We start from the raw sequence: 21,487 nt of genomic DNA, 5'->3' as shown, positions 1-21,487 counted from the left end.
CTCTGCAGAGCTGCCGGCAAGCCGTGCTCATCAAGCCCAGTCCCAGCCTATCAGAGACACTGCCTTTTCCCCAGCCTCAACCCAAAGAAGCAGGGGATGTCTTACAGTGGGGGGTGAAAGGAAAACACTGACTAAGCCTTAGCTTTTGTGAATCTTTTCCTTCTCCTGAAATGTTATGTTTCAAATACTTTGCTGTAAAAGTTTTATTTACAGCTTTTGCCAATCTAAAGACAGGTGTGTTAGAAAAAATAATTAAATAGTTCGTCTGTTGCATTTCCTCTACTTCACTAAGTCTTTAAGCTTTACCACTGAAAAAAAACATAGAGTCACCGGGTGTCTAACCCTACTCAGGCCACTTGGTGTTTCCCTCTTGTCTTTAGAGGGAACAAAACTCCATCCTTACCCCAAAGCCCCGCTTCTGTTAAACATAACGAGAGCACTTCCCCTGCCTTTCACCCAAGTGTTCTGGGGGGAGCTCTCTTTTGGTTTCCTGCATGCTAGTCAACTGACACCGAAAAGAAAGCAAGTACAAAAGAGTTTTTAAAAACAGCCCGACTTAAAAACCTATACATGATATAGATAGATATAAAGCCAGAGAAAGCAATGTGCTGTGATTAGTAAATCATATAACAGTTGGAATACTTCTTGCTATCTACATTATGCAAATGTACAACATGGGTATGACAAATAATTATTGCCGACGTGTGTGCACACATGCACCCGCGCCCAAGTACCACAAGCCTGTCTGCTCACTGCTAATTAACAAATGACAACGCCTCTCCATGCCTGGGTGCCAAACGCTTTCATCAGAATCCAAACCTATCGTTGGAACCTCAGAGCAATTCTGATAACAGATCTACTTAAATTTCATGATCCTTTCAAGTACATTTGAAGCAGTGCTTCCCTAGATATAAAGCCAGTCGGCTTGCACACAAATTATAAGAGCACGACGTTGTGTAAGCGGGGCCGGGAGGCACCTCGCAGCTCAGCCCCAGCGGCACTGGAAGCACCGGGGCACGCGTGGCTGCCCTGGGGAAATGGAAACCGAGCATCTCCTGAGAGCTGCGCCCGCTAGCACAGGGCCTCCACGCACCTCGCATCTCGCAACAGTGATCAGCCCCGACAAACCCCAAAAGCAACACAGCTCTAAAAATTTACACCTCCTGTCCCTCACCTGACTTCAGTGAACCTTGCTTTGTGTTATTTTCTGTCATTAATCTGTGATGTTCACATACATACAGACATATATACAATATATAGTATATACTGAGCTATATAATATATAGTACATACTGAGCATACATATACACGTGGTATACAGTGTGTATATACACATGTACGTAGAGCACAGAGTAAAACACTTAGTTGAAAGCTTTACAACAAGTAACTTCAAACTTCCACTGTAGCCACTTTTTCAGTGTCTAACCACTTAGATACTTACACATCTAAAATCACCAGAAACATCTAAACAATAAACGTGTGACAAACACGGTGTGAAAATATTTTCATGTTACAGACATTAGAAGTATCTTCAGCTAATGGCCTGAAACGTTAAGAGGCAGCCTCAGCTTAAGTGAAATGTTAAAAATTTCCAACAAGGCAAAATTAGGTGCACTTTCGTCCATATTAAAAAAAAAATAAAAATCCATCAACAAGTATTAGTTTCCTCTTCGGATATATTTAAAATGACACCAGTAGCCACGCTTGGAACTGGGTAAAGAAAACTGTCTTGCAAAGAGCTGGCGGAAACTGAGAACGCACGCATTTTCTCAAGGAATTTAAGAGCCTTTCTGTATGCTACATCCAACAGATGCATTGCCCCGAACAGTTTAGTTCTCGCTGCCCCTTGCATTTTATACTTTCTTTCTCTTCCCCTTCTGTCTGCTCACGCTTTTAAAACCGAGTCCTTTCTCCGTCGGTATCTCTCAGGTGGCAAAACAGCATCTGACCTCCTTCAAGCTCATGCCTTTTTCCTGTCTTCCATCTCTCCTTCTAACGTCTGTCTGTCTTCTGCTTTGTCTTCTTTTCTAGTTAGAGATTTAATCATCTCCTTACACATATTATTTCCGCAAACTGGAGAACGCCTGTGGTCATCGCCTCCTCCTCCTCCCCTCTGACTACTTTTATTTTTTCCTTCCCTCTGAAGACCTCCATTTCTGCGCACGCTGGACGGGCCCTCTCGCCGAGGGCGCGGGCCATGTCACCTACGCGCGCCTTCCCCGGGACGGGGCTCAGCCCCGAGGCGAGGCGAGGCGAGGCGAGGCGAGGCGAGGCGAGGCGAGGCGAGGCGAGGCGAGCCAGCTGAGCCTGGCCGCCACGGCCCGTTCTCCGCTCAGGGCCTCAACCACGGTGCGGCGGCCGAGAGGAGCCCGGCAGCCCGGGGACGGCTCTCCCGCGCGGACCGCGGCCCCCAGGCAGCCGCCCCGTGCCGCGCTTGTCAGACGGCGGCGAAGCTGCGAGGCCGAGGGCGCCGCGATCGACCTCGGCGCAGGAGTAGGCCAGCGCCGCGCCGCGCTGGAGGAGGTGACGCTCCCCCGGCCGTGCCGCTGCCTGCCTGCGGGTTCGGTGAGGCAGCTGGCGCGGCGGCGGCGGCCGTGCCTCCCGCGGTTCCTGCTCACGGCTGCAGCCGCGCTCCCGCACCCAGGGCCAACCGTCGCGGCAGCCGAGCCCGGGTTTCTGCAGCAGCCCGGCCACGGCGGCGGCCGAGCCGTGGAGCGGGGCTTAGCGATCCCCACGCTCCCGCCCCCGCCGAGACAAAACCCAGAGGCGACGGCGCCCTGGGGGGCAGCGGGACCCGTCCTTCCATTACGAGGGGCTGCCCAGCACCGACCAGCACCCTGCCCGGTGGAGAACGTCAAGCCCGCCCCTTGCCACCAGGCAGAGCCAGCAGCCGTCCGGGTAGCTGCAGCTCTCCGTCTGAACGGAGGGTCTTCCCCTCCGAGACGTGAAGCGAAAATACAGGCACAAAGAAGGGTGAGGGACCAGCGTGCGGCCCGCTCCGCTGACCCATTCAGCCCCGCAGCGGCTCCTCCGCCCGTCCCCCAGCCCTCCTCCAAAACCCAACACATGTAGACGCTATCTGCTTTCACTTACGGCTAAACCTACTGTAAAAAATGAGGCAAAATGGCATTAGCAATGTACCAGTTCCTCAGCTGGCTACGATAAGGCCATTTACATAAAAGTTTTAGCACCCAAACGTCTTTGTTCTTCCAGCCTTGAATTAAAACAAGCCAACCAACCCCCTCCTCACAGAACTTCCTGCAAAAATGCCTTTAATGTGCTAAAGCAAATAAAAACAGACAGACCTAGGAAAATTGGTTGAATTTCTTATATACCAAATAGAATGAGATTAAAAAAAACCTTCTGATTTCAAGAAGTACTTTAAAGAAACCACTTGTAACACATTCTGTTCATCTAAATATTCATGGCTCCCATCCCGTCAACCATCACGTACTTGAAAAACACACACCGGTGAGCTACCCCAGAGAGTTGAACAAACACAGGCTCCAGGGCACTCCAGCAGGTACGTACCCTGCTCGCTCAGCGCCTGCAGGACGATGGTGCTGTGCCAAGTGCGCACAGAGCCCACGACCTGAGCGGGCACTACCCTAACGAACCTGTGTGACGAGGGCAAATGAACCACCCTGCCACCCACGCTCCTGACCACGTCCTAAGTGGGGTCACTAACACGACGATAGTTAAATGAATGTTAATTATGATTAACCACTTCACGATCTGTCCGTTCCAGTTCATTTTGGTATAAGATATTTGAGTTAAGTTTCTTTCTATTTCTCCCTTCTTTTTTTTTTTTTTCCCCTAAGTATAAAATCAAGCCATCCGTAGTTCAAATAGGAGATGTGATATAAAAAAAGCAGCCAGAAATTCTGGTATTCTGGACCTTAACCGGTACAACTGGCACCTCTCCTTACGAAGAGCTGTTTACTTCGACATAAAGAAGCCATATAAACTTATACCTGCAGTGGATAATTAAAAAAGAAACCAAGCAAAAAAACCCCCCAGCACTTCAAGGAGGTTTTAAAACCAAATGAGAAAATTCCTGAGTCAGTTTTTTCTGCATTTGTGAAATTGTCATTTGCATTAATTATCTGCATGATTCAAAACTTTTTTTAAAAAGTAAAATGAGCAACAGTGCATACAACTTGCACTTTGGAACACTCATCTCTATTCAAAGTAACCAGGCACATAAAAAACCTTAATCATTTACAGCTACTTTAATTATGCCTTTTAGTGGTACCAACTATAGGAAAAGGCAGTTGTCAGCTCTGACAAGGAACCCACAGCTCACTCTCCAGCTGCTATCAGCATCTCCAACAGGCTGAACTCTAACTCACCTCTGAGCAGAGGGCTGCAAGGTCCTGCTCCACTGAAATTTAACTGAAGAGGGCAGCTAAGTGATTGCAAGATAACAGAAATCACTGTAAGATCTCTGAAGAAGGCAGAGTATATAAACCAGACTTTGACTCTGTGTACAATTTAAGCTTATTGCAGTCAATTTCCAGGCTTTAGGAAAGTAATGTTCCAGGAAAGCTTTAAACACAGTAAGCCATGATCTAATAAACTGAATATAGTTGCCAAAAAGCTGGTATTTCTGCCTTCTTACAATGGTATTCGTACCTTTGCCAATTCATTTATTTTAATGATACAAGTAGCTGTACCACAAACGAGTCAGCTGCATCACACTGTGCAGGCATTTAAATTTTGGGTTATAAATAATCACTGCACCCTTCTCCCTCATGTACATATCTAGATATTTCTGAAAAATTATGAAGGCTATTTATATGGCTGGTATTATTTTCCAACTTATGTGTAGCACCCGTTCTTCTCTCATTCCAGTCACTAGGAAAATGGCCGATTTAAAAAAAAAATATTCTATGATTACACGTGTTTCTAATTGTCTCCCTTCAGTTTTACTCATGATGCTTCAGATAGGTTCTCTCACTGTGACAGTAAATGGCCAGTTTAGTGTGCTGCACCTTACTGGGTTGCCATTTAAATATTTTTTAAATCCGTTTACGTGGGCTGACTGAGGTCTGCCACAACTGCTCCTGAGAGCAAGGCAATTGCTGGCCACCTCTGGAAGCACGGGTCCAGCTGGCGGCCACATCAGGGGCCAAGTCCAAGTCCAGAGGCCATAATACAGAGGGTTTATTTCACTCCACGCCAGCTGACAGATCCTGCCGCTGGGTCGCACCGGCTGCGCTTCTGTCTTGCTCTCCCCCTCCAGCTTCATTTCAGCCTTTGAGTAATACCTTCTATGTTTTGAAAATTGTCCTTGCTTAGCACATCAGTTTCCTTATACTTAACACACACTTTAGTTGATTTGTTGCCATTAGGCTTATTTAACAATTGCATGCAGAAAAGTGAATTTCTCACCAACATTATCACATTTTTATATGCCTTCAGGTTTATTCTTCCTAAAGAGTTCAGTAAGCTTCCTTGCAAATTTATCTCCCCTCAGCACAAACACTGCTCCATATATTCCACACTTTCACAGCTGAGAGCACAGAAATGACACCTGTGTGTTCACTGAATGAAATTAACAAGAAGAATGTTTTCTAAGCACAAAATAAAACTTGCAAATGTTGTTACAAGTAAGTTACTGGGGGCAAAAAAAACATTTAAGTACTTCTAAACACTTTTTCCAGCAATATTTTAAACTATTATCCAATCCTATATTGATACTACCTTTGCTAGTACCATTAGGAAAGTGGAGATAGTTTTACTTTCAATGCAATGAAAAGCAGAGTTGACTTTACAGGCTGGACACTCTTTCAACTCATGCTCTTGAGCGTTTATAACAATTTCTGAAAAAGCCAGTTTTAACTGAAGCTGCATAGTACTACTGTTCTAAAAATCCCTTTTTTCCTCCTGTTCAGCCCAGCCACAGAAAAAGATTAAAATACTTACTTCAGGTTACAGTGTGCTCACCCTTTTGCTGCAAGTACATTTTGCCAGTTTGGAGCTCCATGCACATTCACTTCTGTGTAACAAATGCTTGGGCAAGTAAGAAACTGCTCTGACTGACAAAGCCCACCACAAGCCCCTCCCAGCATCAACTGGAAATATTTAAATCACAATTTTTTTTTTTTTTCCTATGAAACAATTCCTCACGCTCCACTATCAAAAAGAACTTTGCATTTTAAGGTACTTTACTTTGAAATAAATATATATCCATGTGTATCCATCCATCCATTACCTCCATGCCTTGTGCAAGGGAAGCATCTTGCTCTGCTCCATAAACCACCTGGTGCAGCCTCAATGTTCAATTAACAACAAGAATAAATAACGTAATAAATAGAAAGAACTGACTCTTCTGTTTCCTCTGAGGAGCATCTAGTTTGGGTGTGAAATCTTTAATCATTCAGTTTGCCCAATCAGGGTTTTTCCTAACTTGCCTGTATTTTTATTCAGTTACAATCACTGCATAAATCCAAGCTGCCTCTTAACTCAGTTCATTGCAGGGAAGATTTTACCAGGGTACTGGACAAGCAAGGATATGTTAATGCAAATGACCTTTTGAAAATGCCCTACCACCAGAAAGCTGAATTACAGGCACAATTTACCATCAAAAGTTGGCTCTAAACCCATATTCCACTGTAAAAAATGGGAAGTCACCAAAGAGCCAGCAGCCAGTCCAGCTTCAGCTTGCCCTGTCTCTAGCTGTACAATGCGCTCCCAGCTCAGAACTGCTGCACACTGACAGCTGAATTATGCTCGAAGGGCAGAATTTTCAAAAGACTTCAGTTAAAACATGCGTACTCTTGTTTCTATATTAAGAAACGAAGAAGAAATGTGCACTGTTCTTGACACTGCTATGTTAGCTACTACACACAGCTAAAAATCTGCCAGGCTCCTGTGAAGTGGAAACCTCTCCATGGGCCAGTCAAGGATGGAAAGAGTTCTCTCAAAAAAAACGTGCAGCCTCTCCCTTGCCCAGTACTGAAGACTAGCACCAAAATTGCACAGGAGTTTAGACTGAATCCGTCAGGATAAAGAAATTCACTTCTGCAATGGATTATCAGTCTGTGCTCATAGAGTCGAACCACTGTTACAAATTCATCATGGAACTCCGCTTGCTCACTCACACACTTTTACACATGGTTATTCCTTAGATTTCTCTCCAGCACGTATAAGGCACGGACAGGTCAAATTTGTTAAAATTCCCTCTTATATCTTCTTGCAATCTTCACGTAGTAATGTTTATGATCAGCTTCTATTTATGGTTTCAAGTCAGGACTTTTTTAGAAGGATGCACATCTAAAGAAAGGACAGGGAAAGGGAAAAAAACACTGGAAAAGCTGGAAATTGAAGAAGCATTAATATCGCTAGGGCCTAAAATGCCATAGGGCTTCTGATGTTCCTGAAGTTCAGCAGGTGGGTACTTCCCTTGGACAGCAACTCAACTCGTGACCAGGAGATAGGAAAGACTTAAGCAGAGCAAAACACAATGACCTTTACCTACCTTTAGTAGTGGTGGTTACCTACTATACCTGCAGCTACCCTGGGTTTGTGTGGCTGCTCCTGGATTGTGGTTGTTTTCAGCGTGTCCACAAACAAACAATCCTGCTCCCCAGGTACACTGCAGACCCCCTTGTACCTGAGCTGACTCTTGCCCACGATCTGCCCCAGCCATGAACTGCCATGTTCCATCTCAGGTTCAAGAGAGCGTTTGCTCCTACTGGTCCCACAGGCATCTCCCCCAACGGAGGTGGCCTCAGAGCCACCCACCTCCCGTGTCCCCACAGCAACCTCTCTATGCTGGCCACTTCCAGGCCCCTTGGGCACATAAGGACGCCTGGATGGACAGCGTGCATGCACATGAAGGACAATTTCCATACTTTGCCATTCCTCTTTTTCAAATTTACATCTCAATCTCACAACTATTTGTGTTTGTATTTAAGCCTGGAAACTATCCCATTCAAATTCAGTGAAATCAGGCCGACAAAAAGTAAACAGCTTTGTTTCCTCAAAAAACTGCTCCTTTCTTCAAACAGTACTGTCTTCCTTTTTTGCTAACTCTCTGTACTATTTTGCCAAGTTAGGAATGGTCCAGAGGAATCTGGAGCCGAAGAGAGTCTTTCCAGGAACTTGACGGGACTTGAAGTGCTCTCGAGATGCAAGCTGGATCCAAACCCACTACCCTAGCCGGCCCCTTCAAACCCTCCTGCTAAAGCACCACTGCTCTTCAGCAGCCTTTGAGCAAACTTCTAAAGTATCAGCATTTTCCCATCGGAGCAGCACTACTGCTCCCAGCATCCCATTTCTGAAAAGTGAGAGAACTTTTCAGGATCTCCAGGGCTGAGAGCTGGCAGTCAAAGTGCACTGGGATGCAAAAGGTGCTGAGCTTAGCACTTTCATCAACTGGGAAGTTTATGCAGTGACTGGGATATAAAAAAAATGCAACCTGAGGAAACAGATCCTGTTTATGACACCAAGGTATCTGCTACGTCCAGGAATGCCTCTACTCACTCCGAAGCAGGGACACCACCTCTCGAGGCAGTGCTGATGAAACGCAGCTCCGTTTCTCTGCAATGGAGCAGATCTGGGCTCCAGGCTGGGCGCACGGACACCCGGGGGGACAATGCCCCCGAGGGCACTCATCAGTTCTGCCCTAGTGCTGCCCCTCAGGAAACCCTGCCGCCCGCCTGCGAAGGGATGACAGACCCAGCTGGGCAGGAGGCATGTGCCGGACCACTCTGCCGCGACCCTACCAGACCCTCACCCTGCAGGGGCGGCGCGGGGGCAGCTCCCGCCAGAGATGTGCTGGCGCTCCCGGAGCTCAAACCAGCATTGCCTGGCTATGCCACCAGTTTTCCAGAACAGCTTCTGGTGGATCACGTAAAGCAGCGGTCCTTTGAGGTCTCCTACGTTGCTGCTACTAATGCAGCAGGAGTTCGTGAGGCTGTTGCATCCCACAGCTTGCCATTGCTGGTGAGAAGCACTCCAACATCACTACACCCTGCAGATGAAGTAGCTGGATTTATTATTCTTCTTTAAAAATCCACTTCATCAGATGTTAATATTTGCCTCTATTTGATCAAATTGTTGGACTTGCTTCCAACTACCTCAACAGGTGTTCTTTATCAGTTAATTAGACATTCCCTAATGAAGGGGATAAGTCATAAGTATTTCAATAAATTAAAACATGAACCCCAAAAAGGTTTTCTTATTTGCATAATCAGCGTCTCAGTACCTGACAATTCAGTGTTTACTTAAATCTTATTTCAATAGCAGTAATCCTTCTACTGGCCCCATGCAAACGAAGGAAAAAGACAGAACTCTGGACCAGAATAAAAGCATCTCTTCTGTTATTTTATACAGGGACTAATTTCAGTGCTGCTGTGCAGCCCTGGACAAAGAAACTAAAAGCCTGGATCCCCCAGCCATCGCGCGAGGCTCACACAGCCAGGCGAGCAGGGACCAGCTGCCACTGTGCTGCTTGCAGACAGATTCACCTGTACAAGTCCAGTCCCTCACGATTAAGGCTGCCAGCAAGCAGGCCAATTACCACAGCCAGCAAGACAGAGTCTCAGTGAGGTGGCTTCAGATCCTTTGAAGACTCGAAAGATCTCCCTCTTATTTCCCCGAAGCATTGTAACACAAGCCTGGTGGGAGGAAACACACAGCGAGGCAATCGGTGGACAAAATCAAGCAATTAGTGTCACTGAAATTGCGCATTGTCTGGGATCCTGGTCCTCAAAACAGGAGAGCTGACCTGATGCTGCAGGCAGCGCTCCCGCCTTGAAGATGCTCCAGCCGGCACCGGACTCTGCTTTCTCCCTTTTGTTCCCTTTGAAAGTGACACCAAGCAAAGGAAAGACATAAGATACACAGGAATACATTTCAATTGCTCGTCACTGAACCCTTCTCTACCGCAAGCCTGTGCTTGAGCACGGGGCACCAGGTGCCCCCCTCCCGAGTACGGACCCCGACCAACGGCAGGACGGTGCCGGGACGGTGCCGGGAGCTGGTTCCCAGGGCGAGAACCGCTCCCGTGAAATGGGGAGAGCAGGCACTCGGCTCTCCGGGAGCCTGGCCCATGCACCCATCACCAATCCACGGTAAAAAACAACAGGGCACAGAAGGAAGCACAAGAAAACTGAGAGACGATTAAAGAGGTGTCCATTACTAATCATCCCCAAAACAATGCTGTTTTTTTCTCTTAACAGGGTTTTCTGAATCTGACTGAATTGTTCCGAGGGCTGCAGACTTGCCTCGGCTTTGGGCAGTCTCCTAGAGAAGAGGTCTCATTCTCAGACATTAGACACAGCTCCAACACAGGAGTTATTCCTGATGTGAAGCGCAGACTTCTGAGCAGCACCCAGGGCAGTATTTCCTAAACGGTATCCAGTTGGGTTAACAAGGCTATGCAGTCCCAACGAAGAAACATTAATTCTTCTCCAAACTCAAAAACCAGATGGGATCGTTCAGTCTTGAATGTAATTTGTTGCTTCCAACAAATTTAAGAGTGAACCTTGGCAACAAGGCATCTGTATTTAGAAAAACAGGGACTTGGGGTCATCCCGGGAAGGAGAGAGGCCTCACAGGCTGCTTCTGACCACTCATCTGAAGACTTGGGACAAATGACTGAATATTCTTGACATGAGGTTTTCTTATTTTATGCCTCTCTAAGTCTTCCCTGCAAATTAGGTCAGAATTTTACTGATTTTGACTGTATCCAGCAGAGTTCCTGACTGTATGTAACAGAAACCCACGCTGGTTTCTATTATGTACAGCCTCTAAAAAAATGACAGTGCAAATGCTGCAATGCAATGTTTTAGGGTTTTTTTAAATTTCTTCCTGCGGATGTAGAGCTGAAACTGTAATATGAACTCTAAACGCTATAGTGAGCCATAACCTTCTTGTCTGAATATCTGATAAGACTTCAAAATGCCATTTATATTCCCACAGAGGAACACACATGGTTTCGATTGTTTGGGTTTTTAATGGACTATTTGCCACTCAGCCTAACAATTGCACCATTTTCCCAATGTATTTGCCACTTTGCCTTTGCTTCCCCTTCTGGAGCTCAGCCTACTGGCAGATGAACAGGCTGAAGAAGAGAAAAATGACAAATCAGATCTTAGGAATTTGAACATTGTTTATTTTCTTTTTTTTCCAAGGGTTACTGCTTTACCAGTTTCCTCGGAATCAGCTGTGTGTCCATCTGCCTCCCAGCCCCTGAGCGCCCTGAATGCTGTTCTTGCCTCACACTCGAGTGATGCCATATACCGCAAAGTTAAAATTACTGAAGAGTCACCTGCTAAAGTGTACTGTAACTATGTTTCTGGATTTTTTTCTTCTTCCTTAATTAAAGGAGAGACAGAGCCAATAATCTGCCACTCTCACATTATTAGTGAAATATGCTTACCATGATTTTCTTTTCCTTGTGTTAAAATAAATAAGGTCCTTATTCTACACCCTTAGGTAAGTATAACACAGAGGGGAATGACAAGTCAAAAAATCATTATTTTTTGAAGCAGTGACAAAGTAGAGAGATTTGAACAATTAACAATTACATCTCTGAGGTGGTAGAAATAAGATGCTCACCAAGTTCATCTGTAACAATAATAATGCATTTATATATTTTTAAGGCTTCTCGATAAAAAGTGGCATGTCACTTTACCGAGTTCAGGAGTTTCCTTTTTTTTTTAAAAAAAAAGTACTTCTACAACAGAAGATAAAATACTAACATCCTATGTATTGGTGGATCTTAGACACAAGGCACCAGACCAGCAAACGCAAACATCATCAGTGAAAAGACCTGAACTTTTAGTCTCTAGGTTTTTCTTAGGATTTCAAAAAAGCAGAGAAATATGAAAGTTCAAAACTTTTCAGCTGTTGAAGGAAGAGTAGGGAAAAGCTTTTACATTTCATTGGGACATCCAACTCGAGCATGAAGTAGCCGCCTTAGGAGGAGCATAACTTAAGAGAGCAAAAATTTATTTGGAAGTTGCAGTGCCTGTAGTGAACATTAGCTCCAAAGGGATAAACTGTGATTCAGACCAAATCCTGTGGTGTTCACCAAGTCCACTGAAATCATGTGAAGTTCAGATCAGTTAGAACCAGCATGTTTTGGATCACAACAGCTCACAGCCCATAGAAAGCCCACTGACTGCAGTGAAGTGCCGACTAACAGCAACGCTGACTGCAGCCAGGCAGCAGTACAGAAAAGACAGTCTGGGTCCTCATCACCCTTTCTCCACTTTCATCCTCATTGGTTTTATACTTTCAAAAATATGCAGCTAGGAAAGACCATGTAGCAGCCAAAGGATGCGGCGCACACAGACAAGCTGCAGGCAGGCTGATGGGGTGTCCTCAGCGCATCTGCAGCCTCCCACAAGATTTGCATTTGACATCCAAATCCCCATTGTTAAGACACCTTTATCTCAGTTTTCAGGAAACGTCAGATGACTCATCTATCGGAACATCTGATGAAGCTAACGTGATTTCAAAAATGAACTCTACTTAGGCATATTTTTCCAAGCAAAAAAAATGAAGAAAAATGTTTTAAAATTATGCTAAAAATCTAATTTCTGTTGCAAACTGGTTTCCCGATTTAGGAACTCCAGAGCTTATTTTTGCTGTAGACAGTTTAAGAGGCTTTTAGGCATCCAAATTTAGGAAAAAAATTCTACGGCATTTAAACAACGCAGAGCCAGAGCTAGAGCTGACTCAGCCACTCAAGCGCACAATTTGAATATACTACATAATCATTCCTGTTTTAAAATTATCTTCCTAATATCTAAGGGCTAGATTATCCCACATGCATTTATCTTGATTAATGCACTACCCTAAGGACAGCCTTGCAGATTTCATTAGGACTAATTATGAAGCAGGTTATTTAACAGCAGGATGATAAAATCCTGCTCTGATTGACACAGTCCTGACCTCTTCCTTGCACTACCTCGCTGAGGTCACAGAAATGTATGTGTCTTCCTTTTTCTTCCCCATGCTCCTAATTAACATGTAACAACTGCTGTTTGTTACCAATCCAGAATTAAGACAGAACCCGCAAGGTGCACACACAGGACATGTTTCCCAACAAACGACACGTGTCCAGAGATCAACGCTGCAGTGCCACGGTTCCACAAACAGCCCCTGCAAATGCCGACGACAGTATCCGTGGGTGGCAACACAACCTGGAGGAGAGATTCTTGGGAGTAGATGCCCCTCTCTTTTTTTGCTCCAGACCTACATACACAGTTTTTGCTTTCATTTCACAGGGAGGAGAGAGAGAGAGAGAGAAAGAAAAGAAAAAAAAAAAAAGTATTTTACCCAAGCTGACAAGCTGAAAGTTCCACTTCTGAAATCTATTTTTACCTCCTACGAGCAGACCAGATGAGCCGTATTTGCTTGCGGCTGGCTGTGTGCTCCGTGCACTCCGTCCCTGCTCAACACCCGCAGAGGACACCTGGGACGGAGGCCAAAGTCTGGCCGGGCAGAGCTGAAGGGTACTGCCATTTCACGGGGTCCCCTCAGAAAGTATTTGCTTTGCCTGTTTATGTTCTAAATATAGCAGAGCACACCGGCCATCTCCAGCTCATGAGCAAGTATTCCTATCAGGGGCTGCAGCTCTCTGCAGCACTAACGCACACCTGCCTGATGTCAGCTAATATATACCATTTCTTCTAAGACACACTAATTCTTGGGAGCACTGCGAGTGAAAGATGCATTCATAGTTTGTAAAGAAAAACTCAGTGACTAAACATCTGTCTTACGTCCAAGAGACAATGCAAGAATAGCTGTTTAGTTAATACTGTTACATACATTTATAAGAAATCAACTATTTTAATAATAAGGTCAATTTTTAGGTGTACTGCTATTTTAGCAAAGAGCAAGGACATTACATCCACACTGAGTTACTGAAATATTAAAAATTACTTTTGAATGTCCTAACCAAAAATCTTTTTTTTTCCTCCTTTCTTTGGTAAACTATTAACTGACCTTAGAGGGTCTAGACAAATCTGGTATTACATGTCCCTAAATTGTTTTTGCAGAACACCTAAAGTTTGTCATATTGCAGAAACTGTAACAAAGTAACTTGTTTAGCTTAGCCCACACAAAAATTGACAAAGATCTGAAACAAAACCAAAACTGAGCAACTGCTTTTCTGCTCTGTGGATTGGACAGGGAATTCACTGGAGGGATATATCCCATTTTCTCTTTACCAAAGGTATTTTCATATATTACACAAGCTATTTAACTAAAAAAAAAAAAAAAAAAGGAAAAAAACCCAAAAAGAGCTCAGGAGCCCACTGACAAACGGCCGCGTAAGGCCCACGTTGCAGCACCGCGCTCCGGCAGCGAGCAGCATTCCTGGCTCCGGCAGCGGCAGCAATGCGACCCGGCCCTGCTCCCCCGGCTGCAGCGAGGGGGTCCGCCGGATCCCCCGGAGCCTCTCCAGCACACAGCACCTCAGCCACAACTAAACCTTTTAGCATCAACACAAGTAAACACATCTGGTAAGCTGTGTATTTTTAAACAGCAGATTCCTTCCCAGCTTACAACTCGGCTACTGCGTTGACTTTACATGGGCAGCAGAAGACTCTGTTCCACTCTGTTGTATTTTGAAGCAATGTAATAATGCTGTAACGTTCCCTACAGTTATTATCCACGGACCTTGCAGCTCTTTAGAAAGGTGATAATTATCTCCTTCATTACAAAAGGAAACGGAAGGGCCCTGCCGATGGCAACAGAAGAGCCAGCCATGCCACCAGGGACGGGGATGGCTGGCCAGCCCCCGCTTTGCCTCTCATCCAGACACAAGCCCACGCTGCCGCTCCGGCTCCAGCGCCGCTGGCCTCCTCGTCCAGCACCGAGGTTTTAAGGCACTTCCAATGACCACGGACGTCGGAACTCTGAGGGGACGTACAGCGAACTCAGGTGATGCCTCCCATAGCGACGGAGATTCACGTCCAATTGACTCTGGTGTCTCGTTCCAACCTTGCCGGTCGGATCCTCGCTCTGAAAAGCGCAAGGCCGGCGGGGTAAAGCCGCTGCGACCGCAGCGCGCCATGCGACCCAACGGCAGTTCGGTGGGAAATTAACCCGGGCGATACCGCCGGTACTGTTTTACCAGCACTACACCTTCACTCTCACGCAGAGGCAGGTTCACGTCTCCGAGGCCAGACCCGCGTTTCCGGCAGGTATGCCGCCGTCCCCGCCGCGTCAGGCCGCGCAGCCGACGACGACACGCTGGCGGGGCGGCCCCAGCAGCGCCCGCGGTGCAGCGTCCTCGCGGCGGCGGCCGGCCCGTGCCATGCCTCGCCGCGCTGTGCCATGCCTCGCCGCGCTACGCCATGCCTCGCCGCGAAGAGGAAGCGCCAGGCGGGCTCGCTGCCGCGGCGGGCAGAGGCGCTGGGCCGATCCTCCGCCGAGGGCGATGCCTCGGGACCGGGACTCCCCGTCGGCACTGGGGGCCCCTGGCACCGCTCCTAACTCCAACGTTTTTTTAATGCTTAGAAACATTTTATTTCCCCCTTTTAAAACTAGTTTCCCCCCCCCCCCCGCCATGCATTTTAATCACTATAATTTTAAAATTAATTTGAACAACACAGAAACAAAAACATTTCCATTGCCGTAAGTTAAAACAGGGCTGGGGGTGGTGGGGCTGGGTATTTTGGACCCATGAGCATTGTAAAGGTTCACCCTCTACCCCGACCTGAGACGAGACACATTTTTAAACTCAGGAACGTTGCAGGATTTATATAAAACCGCTATAAACCCACTTCCTGCCCAGCTCCCGCTGCGATCGGGGCCTGGCTGCACAAGCAACCTGCAGTAGCTGGTTACAGCTACAACTCCCTCCCCAGAGCACGTCTCTGCCATGAGCCAACTCCACGCACTCAGGCTCTGCTCCACTTCCCGGGATTGGTCCCAAGAAGACAAAAATTACACTGCAGAAAATGTGACAGGCATATTTCTTTATCCCAACTTTTGATTTTTTTTTAATGACTCTACTGAATTAATTCTGCTCTCTTTGTGGGGTGAGTATTTTAAATGTTAAGATTATTTAATTCACAAAAAGTGAAGGGAAGGCGCTAGGTTCCACACGTTTAACGCCTATTACTGAAACTACAGCTACAGTAAAACAGCAGCCATGCATTTACAGTGCCTAACTCTGATATGCCTCCTAAAAATCACAGTGAGGCTGTACCCTCTCTGCTACAGCCCTGCTTGCATGTCTAGAGGCACCCTGCCTTCTGCTAAGCATCGTCCTTCCCTTAAGCAAGTGCATTTGTGAAAAAGACAGGACAACCACAGCAGTCCCAAATACAGAAATACAAGCAGGGTGCTCACAGACACCCAAATAACCTAGGGAGAAAAACACTCCTCTAAGATTCACCATCAGCTGTCCAGAGACACCAACCACCCGCTGGTAGTTACGAGATGGAAACAAATCCTCATATTGCTTACGTGGTTTGTGCTATTAAAAACAAAGAATCCTTACAGTGACTTTGCTGTTTCTACGTGAAGTGCCCTTTATGCCAGCTAAAGGCAGAGAATAATTTGGAGGCAAAGAACCAATCACCGTAGCCATACCGGATGATCTGAGCCCTGCCAGGCGTATTTTCCCTTCATTCCTGCTATCCTTCCCCTGAGGAAAACAGCAAAACAAATCAACAAGCATCAACAAAATAAAAGCATCAAAACATCCCACTGCTGGCAGCCAGCGAATGCTCCCTTTCAGGCTGCAGGGTTTCTCTGGCTACAACTGGTTCTTTCGTTAACCGTACATCCTTGAAAATAATATAATATTTACTCACTTTCAATGAATCAAAGCAGGCGATTACACGTCCGTTTTCAACTTGGCAGCTTTTCGATGGGTGTGCAAATTTACATTCCGTGTCTGGTCGTGAGCAAGTCCCCCTTTGGAACTCCCTACACACTTCCAGCGTTAGCCATTTTGTGTCCCGAATCGGTGTGACACTAACAGCCATCTTTAGATTTTACAGGTAGTTAAAATTTCCAATAAAACAGACAAACGAGTAGCTGAACTGATAAACTGGAAATGATGAAAGCGCCACCTCCAGAATACTTTTTTTCCCCCGCTCCCTATTAAAAGTACGTGTAAAAGCGGGTGGCCGCAATCTCAAGGAAAAGATGTGCCACCGGGAGTTCACAGTGCGACACTGTTAATCGACAGAGGTTTCGTACTCAGAGAAACGCTAGGATTAACCAGCAAGGTGAACGTTAAAAAGTGTGGCCCGGGACTAGCCTCGTGCGCTCAGTAACCCATCCTGGGTGCCAACCGGAGCCCACAATGCAAGCATGAAAACGTGGCAGACCCTCTGACACGGGATTTCCAAGCCGCTTTCAGTAAAGTTGTCTGAAAGGTAATCTCTCCACGCAGCTGAATTTGCAGCGGGGTTTGGTGGTGCAATCGGTATCGATTAGTTTGGCATAGACAGATGCAGCAGTTTAGAGCAACGATCGAGACTGGATTTTTTTTTTTTTTTTTTTTTTCCTCCTCCTCCTCCTCTCCTCGATTTTCGGGCAGAAGATATCTGACCTTCTCAGCAAACTTTTATTTTTACAGTAAAGCAGCCTACGGCAAGGCCCGACAGCGCCTTTCTCTCGGTTTTGGGTGGCAGCGGGGGTGTCTGGCTAGAGGTGGCGGGCGGATGCGCTGTCGTCGCAGTCTAGCTGGCAGCAAGCAAGGCAAAAAGCAGCGGCTGCTCTAGAAGCGGTCCCAAGCAGCAGAGACGTCAGGAAAGGCACTTCTTAGTACCAACCTGTAGAGAGAAGAGACACGTTACAATTCACCGGGCGGCATTTCGGGGGTGTCCCGCGGAGCCGCCGCCGCCGCCGCCGCCCCGCGCAGGGCACTCACGCCAGCCGCCGCCGGGCTGCGAGGAGAGGGGCCGCTTCCCCGTGCGGAGCCAGGCATGATCGGGAGCGAGCCAATCGCAGATAGCGTTGCAGCGATATTCCCGGGCAGGAAGCCAATGGCGGGGGCCGTCTTATGAAAGGTCGCGCCTGTCAGACGCTGGCTGCGCTGCCCCGGGCGCCGAGCGCGCCCGCCCGACGGGGCTCGCCCGGCCGCCGGAGGACGAGCGTGTGGGCCCGGGCTCTACCCGACATGCAGCGAGGGGGACGGACCATGGCGGCGGCGGCGGCGGTGCCGCCGCAGCAGCGCCCACGCGCGGCGCGGGGAATGGTACCGTCCGCTGACCGACCCGCCCGCCTGCGCCGCCGCCGCGCCGCCCCGCCGAGCCCCCCCAAGCCGCCCCCTCCCACACACACACGCACGCCGCGGCCCGCAGGTACGGGCTCCCCTCACCGGAGCCCCCTCCGAGGTGCGGCGGTTACCGGCCGGGGCCGGGCAGCGGCACGGCCGGCGCGACCCCTCCGCTCCGGCGGGCGTCGGTACTTGCCGAGGGACGGAGCCGGCTCGGCGCCCCTTGGCGGGACGGGACGGGACGGGACGGGGGGACCCGCTCGGCCCCGGCGCCGCCGCCCGCGCAGAACCCCAGTCCCTCACCCGCCGTCGTTGCGGGGTCACCGCACGCTGCCCTGCGCCCGTGCTCACCGAAGAGCTCGGGAAATAACGGGCCTGCGCACGTGCGGCTGCCCCCTCCCGAGGAGACGGATCGCTCGGCGCTCCGTCTGTTCTCTCCCGTTAACAGGCTGCAGGTGAACTACCGGCTTCGTGATAAACATCACCACTTAAAAAAAAAAAATCAAAAAAAAAACAAAACCAAAAAAAACCCAACCAAACACCCAGGCGTTTAACATCTAGAAACGAGAGGGTAAACCTTTTCCCCTCAGATGCCAAGGTGGAGCGGTGCTTCTTCGAGACGAGTTTCCCGTGCGCAGCTTTGCCACAGAAGCCTGGTGCCACACGTAAATATAACGCTACAATAAATATAGTATCTATAAATAAATAACTCTTGTCCCAGCCCGGACGGAGATCCCAAAAGAGCAGCCTGGAGCACAGAGCAGAGGGGCACCACGGCAGTGCCTACTGGAGCCCACGGGCAACACCGACCGCGGGACTTCTCCTGCCAGCACCGCAACCCCCAGCAGCATCCCACCCGCGTTCGGGGGGAAGGCTGTTCCCATCCCTGTCTTTCTAAAGACACTGCTCCGTAACCTTCGTGTCTCCCACCACCCCCAAAGCAGCCTCACCGACACTGCCATCAGAAACGCATCTTGGGAAGTGATGCTGGTCAGCGTGGATGCAACCCAGTACACGACGAAAATCTACAAAGCACCTTTTTCCAGGGACTAAGTGATTAGAAGAACAAACTCCAGGAGAAGTAAAGCACACCTAATACAGCTAACAAGATTATAACAGGCACTGTGGTTTCCTTGCCAGGAAGGACGCTTCTAATCATGCCCACATTTTTAATCCCTGCTAGCAGGAGACAAACAACCGTGCATAATTACTTGCAAGCACAAGTTAACAGCCAGGTGTCGTCTTGGTAAACATAGATACTCATTTGCTTGAACTGCCTAAAAAACTCCAAAGTCAAAGTCATCCCGTGTCAGCAGTCACTACTGATCAGCACTTGGGGATACAGCAGAGACTTGGGTCTTGGAAACTTGTTCCCCAACAAGTGCTCAGGCAAACAAGTTTGGTTCTCCCACCCGTGCCAGGCTGCCCAGCCATGACAGGTTAGCACCACGAGATTTGAAAGTGCGGAACAGCATGCCGGGACCCGACGATGCCGCCTGCCCACGGTCGCATGCCAGTAGGCCCACCCGGGCGCCCCGGTGGGACGGGCTCCAGGCATCCCCAGCCGCCCCGTGTGGGACTGCCCTTCACGTCAGAGAGCTTTCAGAAGCCTAAAACGCATCACCTGGCCTCCAGCCAAGGTGTACTGCAACTCACCCTGTCCTCCACAGATAGAGCTAATAGATGTACCCGCTTCCTCCCACCATCACTCTTGCACAGCACAAAACAATGAGTTTTGAGTGTTATTTTGTTATGAACATTTATTCCCCATGAGACCCTCAGGAGAGGGTGATGCCAATGCAGGCAGTAAGAGCTCTAAAACAAAGCTGTGAAACAGCTCTAAGCAGGGATTTTCTCTTGTTAGTCAGTTTGGTATACAATCCATACCAAGCATTGATTTTTCCAAACACCAAGACGAGTTAGAGCAGCAATTGATATATTTTACATGCTAAAGCCAAAGCAAGTTAAAGGCCACATTTTCAAAACAAGATACTTAATTTCACTCTCATTACAAGAGTAGTCACCCCTAACAAGGAAAGAAAGACAGCATGAAGGCAACATACAAAATGAAAACAGATGAAAAGTATCTTTTGTGCTCACATGTAGTGAAAGGAGTAATCTTCCTGGTAAAACTCAGGAAGCTATGCTTTATTCCTAGCTTTATAATTTTGGAGTTGGACTAGCCACTTACTCGCAGCAAAATCCTGCTCCTGTTGAGGTCAGTGACATATCTGTAACTGCATTAAACAAGGCTGAATTTCACCCTTCATTCTTCAGGCTGCCAGCTACAAAAAAAAAGTAATACTCCGAGGAGCTGTGCTGCCTCCGAGGTAAATCTTCTGAATGTGAAGAAATGCTAGATGTATATTTTGTCTCTACAGCTACCTGAAGAAAAATTGTTTTGTCAGAATTTGTTATCTACCTGAAAACATAGCCAGAAATGTCAGCTTTAAAAATAGCCTTCTAGCAAAAATAAAGACTGACTCCAGACCAGAGGCATATCTTCAATATCTCCACTAAATAAAGGAAGATATTAGCATAGAATTATAATTTTTTTACCTGCATAAACTATTTTCCCCTTGCTTTGAAATTCTCTCATGATATTCTAAGTCAATAAAGAGTCCCCAATAAGCCTCAAATACTAAAGGATACTGTCTGCAAAAAAACCCAGCAGATGTGTGTGATGTCTCTCTTTGGGCTCTCTCTGATAAGCTGGGAAAGGCTGCAAGAAATCCAGAGGGAGGAACCATAGTGACAGGACAGGAAAGGGGTTGAGTTGATTTTTATTATTTTTCTTTTTTAAATTAAATTAAAATTTATTTGGGGGCTGACAGTTTCCAGACTCCACTAGTAGGCCATTCAGTACTAAAGGCTGTTCTTAATCCACAGCTGGTTTTTGAAGTTCACCTTTTGAAATTTGAAAGTATTTGCTACTTATCGTGGGACTGCTGCAACACTGGTTTGGACAAAGCATAGCCTTGCCTTCACTGATTATTGAGAATACAAGGAAAATGAAACTGAAAAGACCGAAAAGCAAATTAAAAAGTGATTCTCAGAGAAGACAAAAGAGAGAAATAACACTGAGAAGTCATTCCTTAAGAGGGCAAGAGAGATGACTTAGTTGTCTGCCGAGCTGGGTCAATGAAAATGATTAAGTAACAGCTTCACAAATCAATGGAAAGGTTATCTGAAAATGCCCAAGAAAGTAAAACTAACACAGAAAGGACCATGTGATTATGGTTTCTCAGTGCTGATTAAGTATGTTCAATTTTTATTACTTCC

At 47.2% G+C, this 21,487-nt stretch overlaps 1 protein-coding gene across 23 annotated transcripts in view; it reads right to left on the bottom strand.

Moving 5' to 3' along the window:
• MBNL1 (muscleblind like splicing regulator 1) overlaps nucleotides 1–21,487 on the bottom strand; it is a 113,227-nt gene that overhangs the window by 66,200 nt on the left and 25,540 nt on the right. For 3 of the 23 annotated variants that reach the window (XM_041126944.1, XM_041126946.1, XM_041126945.1), the window contains exons 2-3: nucleotides 16,791–17,759; nucleotides 16,475–16,621 (exon numbers count right to left, since the gene is read on the bottom strand). The exons of 5 other annotated variants lie outside the window; for them this stretch is intronic. In XM_041126944.1, the coding sequence (XP_040982878.1) occupies nucleotides 16,475–16,621; nucleotides 16,791–16,964 (321 nt within the window). In that variant the 5' untranslated portion in view covers nucleotides 16,965–17,759. Of the gene's footprint in view, nucleotides 1–16,474; nucleotides 16,622–16,790; nucleotides 17,835–17,857; nucleotides 18,075–21,487 lie in introns of those variants that run through there. 15 more of the 23 variants (XM_041126948.1, XM_041126954.1, XM_041126950.1 and 12 more) reach the window with 14 other exon arrangements.

The sequence above is a fragment of the Aquila chrysaetos genome, chromosome 10 (genome assembly GCF_900496995.4).
Source record: "Aquila chrysaetos chrysaetos chromosome 10, bAquChr1.4, whole genome shotgun sequence".
NCBI lineage: Eukaryota > Metazoa > Chordata > Aves > Accipitriformes > Accipitridae > Aquila > Aquila chrysaetos.
Note: the sequence above shows the minus strand (reverse complement) of the source record. Positions and strands in the feature narration are given on the sequence as shown.